Source organism: Vulpes vulpes, chromosome 14 (assembly GCF_048418805.1).
Source record: "Vulpes vulpes isolate BD-2025 chromosome 14, VulVul3, whole genome shotgun sequence".
NCBI classification, from domain to species: Eukaryota; Metazoa; Chordata; class Mammalia; order Carnivora; family Canidae; genus Vulpes; species Vulpes vulpes.
Window position 1 is genome coordinate 87,834,246 of NC_132793.1, and position 8,003 is coordinate 87,842,248.

General features: G+C 53.1%; 1 protein-coding gene across 4 annotated transcripts in view; it reads left to right on the forward strand.

Moving 5' to 3' along the window:
• Nucleotides 1-5,777, forward strand: part of PCSK6 (proprotein convertase subtilisin/kexin type 6) — a 183,567-nt gene extending 177,790 nt beyond the window's left edge. For all 4 annotated transcript variants that reach the window (XM_072737112.1, XM_072737113.1, XM_072737114.1 and 1 more), the window contains 2 exons: nt 2,474-2,586; nt 4,263-5,777. In XM_072737112.1, coding sequence (XP_072593213.1) covers nt 2,474-2,586; nt 4,263-4,360 — 211 coding nt within the window. In that variant the 3' untranslated portion in view covers nt 4,361-5,777. The remainder of the gene's footprint in view (nt 1-2,473; nt 2,587-4,262) is intronic.
• Nucleotides 5,778-8,003: the final 2,226 nt, after the last annotated feature.

An 8,003-nucleotide genomic window follows, 5' to 3' on the forward strand; every position in this document is an offset into this window, starting at 1 on the left:
AGGACCCAGAAGAGGGAGCAAGGACCTCTCTGAAGACAGCAATTCGGTGGGGCACTTGCCTGAGGGGTAAGCTAGCCTCTCATTCCCCCAGTCCTCCCCACTGTTCTCTGCTCTCTCCACCCCTCCCAGGTGATCACCAGGGCAGAGACTTCAGGCATGCCTTCTGCTTTATTCTGTGCCCAGACTGAAATGTGACAAGACTTGCTGTCTGTCACCCAGAACAGCAGGAAGTCAAAAAGAAAGAAGAGGACATGGTCCTTGCCATGGAAGAGGGGCTGCAGGGGGCATGCCTGTCCTTCCAGATTTTGGCAGGGCAAAGTTGCCATGGTGTTTTGTGGGGGATGTAGGTACCATAGAAAGTGACAGAACCAGAGATGTTTGAAAAGCCCCCTCCCTGCCTTAAGAGGACTACCTGCAGGGCAGAAAGGAGCCAAGAGGGTCTTTCAGAGAAGCAAGGACCTCAAGGCAGTTGTGGGCAGGGGGGGGCGGGGTGTCACCTGGAGGGGTATCATTCCTCCCTGGGAGCAGCATAATGCTGGATTCTTCCAATTCTTCCCCTGATCTGGGGCCTCCACATCCAAGGCCAGGCCAAGCTGACTCCTTGACCTGGGCCTCATAAGACCCTGAGCAGGGAGCTACTCGGAGCCTGCCCAGGGCTCTGCCTGTTGAACTGGAAGATCCTGAATGGTGTTTGTGTTAAGCTGCCAGGTTTGTGTTAGTGTGTTACACAGCCATATAAAACTGACATACCTGCTTTCCCACTTGGGGCTAGAAGGGAGCCCCCCGAGCTTGGTGAGCTTATATTTGGAGAAGGTAAGCCGTGTGCAGGTGGTCCTCTACCTTGGCGTGCTCCACTCAGTGTTGCATCGAAGCAGCCCGTGGCCACGGCCTGGGAGTACTGGCCCCCAGGCTTTGGGATGACTGACCCCCCTCCTCCCATTGAATAGTTAGGCTAGGCCCTAGTTCTGGTCCTACAGGGGTGATCTGTAAAAGAAGCCAGGGATCCCCAAGGGAAGTCATCCCTTGTGCTGTGGCACCAGGGATCTGTGGCTGGGCCACCAGAAGGTACAGCAGGATGGACCAGACCCTAGTGGTTTCCCCAAAGTGCACAGAACCAGGGTCCCAACACAGCAGGCCCCACCCTCCCCCCTCCAGGTTATATGGGGGTAGTGGCCAGGCTCTCGCTGTAGGAGAAAGACATGAGAAGGACAAGTTTGCCCGTGGGATTTACCCATTTATGAGTATAGACTATGGGCCTGAACTCGTTTGGGGGCACCCTGCACTAGTAGAATAAAACCCCCCTCTCATCCAGGCCGAGGGCGTGACCCACCAGGTACTCCACGCAGGCAGAATCACAGGTGAAATCAGAACCCAGCAGAAGGCTGCTTGGGGAGCCTTGTTGATGACATTTAGTCACTGACTAGGCAGGTGGCATATGTCCTGTGCAAAGAACTGGCCACACAAGGCAGATGCAGGAGTCCTCAGAGCCAGGTTTCTGCTCCAGATGTACCTCCCACCCTGTGTGAACGCCACCTCCAGGGCCTGCTCTGGCTGCAGCTGGCATGGGGGGCGGCGGGGGAAAGGTGGATGGCAGGCTAGAGCCCGGTGAGACCCACTCACCAGGAGCTGGACTCCGAAAAGGCAGCAGGTACAGCCTACCAGAGGGGGTGAGGTGAAGATGCAAGCCCTGAGGCAGAGATGGCAAGCTCTCTTTGTAGAGGGCTTGGTGGTAAGTAGTCTGGGCGTGGCAGGCCTTGTGGTCTCCATCACGACTATTCAGTTCTGCCATCATAGGAGCAGCCACAGATGATATATAGTTGAGCAAATGACTGTTCCAGTAAAACTGCTGGATGTAGCTTGCCGGCTTGTGTGCCAACCCTCCCCTGAGATCACAGTACTCTTCATTAGAAAGAGCCCTGGGTCCCATTTCTGGGGCAGGAACTGGAAAAGCCTCACCCTGCCCACCTGCCCTGTGGGGAGACTGGTATCACTGTGAAGGATGCTCAGCCTGATGGGCAACAGCAGTCCCCCAGGCCAGCTTCAGGATCAAGTTTGCCCCACCCAATCCCTGAGTCCCAACCTTGTAGCCATCAGAGCTGGGCAGCTGTCCAAGGGTGCATGTGCTGGTACTGCTTGAGGAACCACCTGTGGAGTGGGTGCCACAGTGTCCCAAGAAGGTGTCCTGGTGAGCCACAGGGAGCCACAGGAAGCCACAGGGACCTGGGCCTGCCTGCTGCCCTTGGGCATGTTCCTGCTGACGGGCCCTGATGGTCTTCACCCTCCCAGGGCAATAGAGCATTCAGACGGGAGGAAGGATGTGCAGACGCTTGGCTGGGGTCTCAAGCCATCACGATGGATGCAGTTGCAGGGCAGGTGCAATGCAGGAGGGCAGGGAGGCTCCAGGAGGGGTGCCCGGAGCAGTCAGTCAGGCCCCTTCCCCAAGTAGCAGCTGTGAACCTCTGTCCTCCCACAGGTGTGACGAGAGCTGCCTGAGCTGTGAAGGCTCCAGCAGGAAGTGTAGCAGGTGTAAGGTGGGCTTCACATTGTTGGGGAACACTTGCATCACCAACCACACGTGCAGCAACGGTGAGCACCGGGGGAGGCAGGGCGGGCCAGGGGATGCACCTGGGTTGACCTCGGGGCTGTCCTTGGAGGTGCTCAGCTCACTGGCTTCTGGCTCAAAGAGAAAGGAAAAGGAGATGCGGGGACAGCAGTCCCTCTGAACGGGTGTGCTGGCCACTCCTCTGGGTGACCATCGGGGACACCTCTCATCTTCCTCCTGTCCCTTTAGGCCTCTCACGTTGACCAGGGAGGCATCCTGGCCACCAAGCTACTGCTGGTCTATTTGTTGGGTGACTCAGAAGACTGATTTTGTTCTTGTACTGTTCCCACTCATTCCATAAGCCCTTGTGGTCTGGGCATGGTGAGTTCTCTTAGGGGAGGCCGGGGCAGCCCGGGTGGCTTGGCGGTTTGGCTCTGCCTTCGGCCCAGGGCCTGATCTGGAGTCCCGGGATCGAGTCTCAATGTCGGGCTCCCTGCATGGAAGCCTGTGTCTCTCTACCTGTGTCTCTGCCTCTCTCATGAATGAATAAATAAAATCTTTAAAATAATAAAATAATAATAAAAATAAAAAATAATAATAATAATAATAATAAAAGAGGAGAGGCCCAACCTTGGGGATCAAAGCCAGGAGGAGGCCTGAGGGGTCTCAGCCTCAGAGCCCAGAGTTGAGGCCCCCACATCCCACAGGGAAGCCCAACATCAGTGCTGTGGATGAGCCCTGGTTCCCTAGGTCCACTGGAGACCAGGAAGGGCTGCGAGGACATGAACTCCTGAGGGAGACCAGAGACCAGGTTGGCAGCTCCAGGCAGAGGGCTCTGGCCTGGACAGCGGGGTGGGAGCTGTGAGCAGCCATGCTGTGGCAGGAAGACTCCGTGCTCAGCAAGGCACTGGGAGGAACAGGGCAGGCCAGCTCTGGGCATTGTGAGCTTACACACAGGAGAGAAAGCTGGCGGTCCCGTGGAGCTGTCGCTGGCCCGGCCTGACAGTGCACAAACCCAGCATGCTCCAGAGGCCTCAGTGTGGCCTCCTTGCCTTGCTGTTTGGTCATTTCTTTTTGGTTTGCAGAATTGTGTGCTCTCAAAGGCTAGGAAGCTCCCTCTTTAGGATGACACCTACTCAGGTTATCTAGCCAGCCCATAAAAGTGGGGGTGGTCACAGGAGGGTCTCCCAGGTCCCATCATCAATGCCAGGGCATCTTCAAATGCCAGCAGCCAGGTGGGATGGGCTGGCCTCCATCCCTCTTCCCCTCCTCCTTTGCATTAACCTTGACAACTCTTTTCCTCCTATCTCATTAGGTTTGGGGTTCTTCTGGGACACAGGAGCAGCCTCCATGCCTGTCCCTTCCATGCCTGCCCTCCTATCCTCCCCCCACCCCAGAGTTTTTCTCCTAAGTTTGCCACCACCACAGTTATCTGGAAAGACAGATGCGCAGGAGCACTGAGGCCAGGCTGGTGTAGCCACCTCCACCCTCCATGCTGCCTCGAGTCCCCCCTTGTCCATAGCCGGGGCCCCTCTGCCAAACCAGGCTACACATGTCATGGGAGGATGGCGAGGCCCACCCTGGCTGCTGCCCCTACCTTCTCTGGGAACCCCCGCCCAGCCCACCTTAGGGGGCTCAGTGAAATGGGCTGGTTGGAACAATCTTAACAAGCCCCGAAGTCTGACCTGTCCCTCCTCTCTCTTTCCTGGGGGAACCCCAGCTGACGAGACGTTCTGCGAGATGGTGAAGTCCAACCGGCTCTGTGAACGGAAGCTGTTCATTCAGTTCTGCTGCCGCACGTGCCTCCTGGCGGGGTAGGAGTCCCCCCAGCTGACTGCAGAAGGCAGGGCCCCTCCTGTCCATCTGTTCACCCGCCTTTTCTCCAGACTGTCAGCCAGAGCCTGTTTCAGGGGGACCCTGCATCTGACAGCTTGATCTCCCTGCAAGCAAAGTCCTTCTGAGGCATCTCCGAGCACCCAGTCTGGGTGGGGGGTGGGCCTTAAGGAGATGCCCCTCAAACAGCGATAGCCTCTCAAACTCTGCTTGCTGGCTCTGTTCTTCTGGCAAACCCCAAATAGGAACGACGTGAATTCCAGGAATCCACAGCTCCAGCTCTGGAGCAGCTTCTGGGACCGTAAGTTTATTGAATCTTCAAGACCAAAGCAGAAAGGCAAGATGCTTGGCTTCACACATCACTCTCCTCCCCGTGCTTTTGTACAGCCTCCATGAATCTCCCCTGCCAGGGTGAATCTCCCCTGCCAGGCCAGGGCAGTCCCCACACGGGGTGCCCTGGGCAAGCGTGCATCTGCTCCCCACCCACCCCCACCTGCCACAGAGGGGCCTGGGGACGGTTTGGTCAAACTGTAAATAGAATAGACTGGGGGGCATAAAATACATGACCACTGAGGATGGAGCATCTATTTCTACATAGTCAGCAACTTCTGGAATTGCAGCGATGTCTTAGAATATCCAATTCCAAACCTGGATGGGAAGAGCCTTCCTTTCTCCACCGCACTGTCCCGCCAAGTGCCCGTTGTCACCACGTTCTGTCATGTTTCCAGGGGTCTCCTGGTCCAAATGATCACCTCTACCGGATGCAAAACCTTCTGAGGAGGGCCCCAGGGGCATCCTGGGGGCCAGCCAAAAGGAGCCCCAGTGACTTAAGCAATTCCTCTTACCAAAATAGAACCCCAGCCCTTGAATCATTAATCTGATCACTGCCCATTTTGTGGAATTGCTTTTGAAATATGCTTGGCCTCTGCTCACCGGGAGACTTGCTCTTAAGGTGGATGGTCCTGTCTCTGTATGTACTATGAGCCTAATGACACAGTTGGGTCTATTTCTGCCAAACCTGTGTAGGCATTTTATAAGCTACATGTTCTAATTTTTACCGATGTTAATTATTTTGACAAATATTTCATATATTTTCATTGAAATGCAGACCTGCTTGATCAGTTCCCTTGACTATGGGAGTGACATTTGCCTTAAATTTTTTCAAGCTTGTTCTCCATTTTGTCCTGCTCCCCTCTATGACTGTAATGCATTTGCCTTGTCCCCTAGGAGCTGGGGAAGCCCAGCTGTTGTTTATTGAATCCACAACTTCAAAAGAGAAATCCACAAAGCAAATACAATGTTAACCTTGTTAATAAAAGAGTTAACATCCCATGACAAAGAAGCCCGTATTTCTTTCCAAGGCATAACAATTAAACAATTAATAAACGTGGGTGTTGACCAATGTGTGAAATGGCTTTTTTTATGGTTTTGGATCTCTTTGATGCCATTAAGCCGAAGAGCTTTAGCTCATGTTAGCGAATGTTCATGTGATGAAGTCAGGGGGGAAATCCCAGAGCTCCAGCCCCAGGGAATCTTTTGGTAACCGGCCTTCTTCAGGCCACCAAAGCCTGGTTGGGTGGAGGGGCTGGAGACAGAGATGCCCTTCATTGTCAAGGGGTTGCCCTCCACAGCCCCTACCACATGCCTCTTCACCTCTGCTAAGTGGGACTTAATTAGGACACAGCTTGTTTTTTGCATAGTGACTGAAATCCCTGTACCCATGGGTTCTGTGCTGCATGGGATTTTTACCATGGCCACTCTTTGAGGTCAGAAGCTTGTATTTGCTGGGAATCCAGCAAATTTTTGGTTTTTATTTGCAGCCTTTATGGCTACAAATAAAGGAAATGCACTCACTGGAACTGACTTAGGAAAAAAAAACAAAAGTGGGTAAAGGGCATTGTTTTAGGAATCCAGGGTTAACTTAGAATTCAGGAAGGGTGCAGCTGGGCCTTGGGGCTCCTGGTACCAGCATTAAAGGTGACAGTGTTATAGCCTGTCCTCCTCACCTCCCCAGCTGATTGGACAAATAACGAGTCCACTGACACCTTCCAAATGAAACTGGTACAAATCAAACTCCCGAAGCAAACTTTCTGTATCTGCTTCTTGGCCATGGTTACCCTGCTTCACGTTAGTGTTCACCAAGCCCCCATTGACTGTGGCCACAAGGACGGTTTGTACAGCAGAACATGGCAGCAGGGAGCTTTCCAGAGACCTCAGAGCTGGAAGAAGGGAGCAACATGCAGTTCTCAGCAAGTGGGGTAGGCCACACAAGCTGACAGCTGCCCCCACGAGTGTGAATCGGCTGGAGCTGCCAGTGTGAGGCAGTGATGGAATGAGTGTGTTCGGACCTGGGCAGAATACTGGTAAGGGTTCAACTTTCCCCATGAACCAATTGAATTAAAACCAGCAATGCTAAGTACCTCTGGTGCAGGGACACCATTTCAGCCCCTGGAGCTCTCTTCCCACTGAGAGCAATGGTCTCACATTATGGGCACTGAGTCAGAAGCAAATTCCTTTTATTCCCAAAGGATCCCAACTATGAGAAGCCAACCAGGCTGCCTCAGAGTGCATGTCCCCTTGCTGCTGTGGCTGGCCAGCTGGTCCTGGGGCTGTGGAGGGTGGTGGGAAGCTGAGAAGCTGTCCACAAAATCCTAGGGACTGGGACACCTGGGTGGTTCAGTGGTTGAGCATCTGCCTTCAGCTCAGGTCGTGATCCCAGGGTCCCGTAATCCAGTGTCCGTCCCCCCACCCCCTGCATTGGGCTCTCCGCAGGAAGCTTGCTTCTCCCTCTGCCTATGTCTCTGCCTCTCTCTGTGTGTCTCTCATGTATAAATAAGTAAAATCTTAAAAAAAAAAAAAAAGTTGTAGGGACAAAACACCACCTTTTTAAAAAGGACTGACCGCATAAAGTGCCTGTTTGCAGATGGGCCAACTTTACGGATATTTGGACTCAGTGGGGGTGAGGCACGTTTATGGATTTTGTTTTATAGGATAAAGTCAGGGATCATCTCTAAATCTGTTGTTTTGTAGACTGAGGCTCATAGAGGTAAAGGGACTTGCACTGGGCCACACACTGGCAAGGTGGCTCCCTTGCTGTCTTTAGAGAGAGGGAGGCTGGCTCTCTGTGTGTGTGTGTTGGGGGTGGGGGGGGGGTGAGTTAATTCTATGGTTGGCCAAATCCAGCCAGGATGCATTTATTTTAAACTGGCTTTATTTGCAGGAGATGATAGTTTTCTGACCTTGTCTCCATGTATGCATCTCCATCCCTCCCAGGCCACTGCTGACTTTATATTTTGTAACTCTTGAAAGGTTTGGGGGAAGTTGCACTTTTTAAAGAAGATATACCTATAACAGAAAGGGAGGAATTGAACTTGAAAAAAAAACAGGTTTCTATAAACCTCTATGGCCAGCCATAGAGAGCACTTGAACTTGGGGGAGACTGCTGTCCACTGCATTTGACTCACCATAATAGGGCTGAAGAGGGCTGTAAGTTTGAATGCTTGAAGTATGCTGGGACCCCTGGGAGCAGGTGAGGGGAGCAGGGGAGGTCCAGATCTGAGGATGGAAAGAGAAGGGGGTGGAGAAGTGAAACAGAAAGGACATTTTATTTTATTTTATTATTATCATT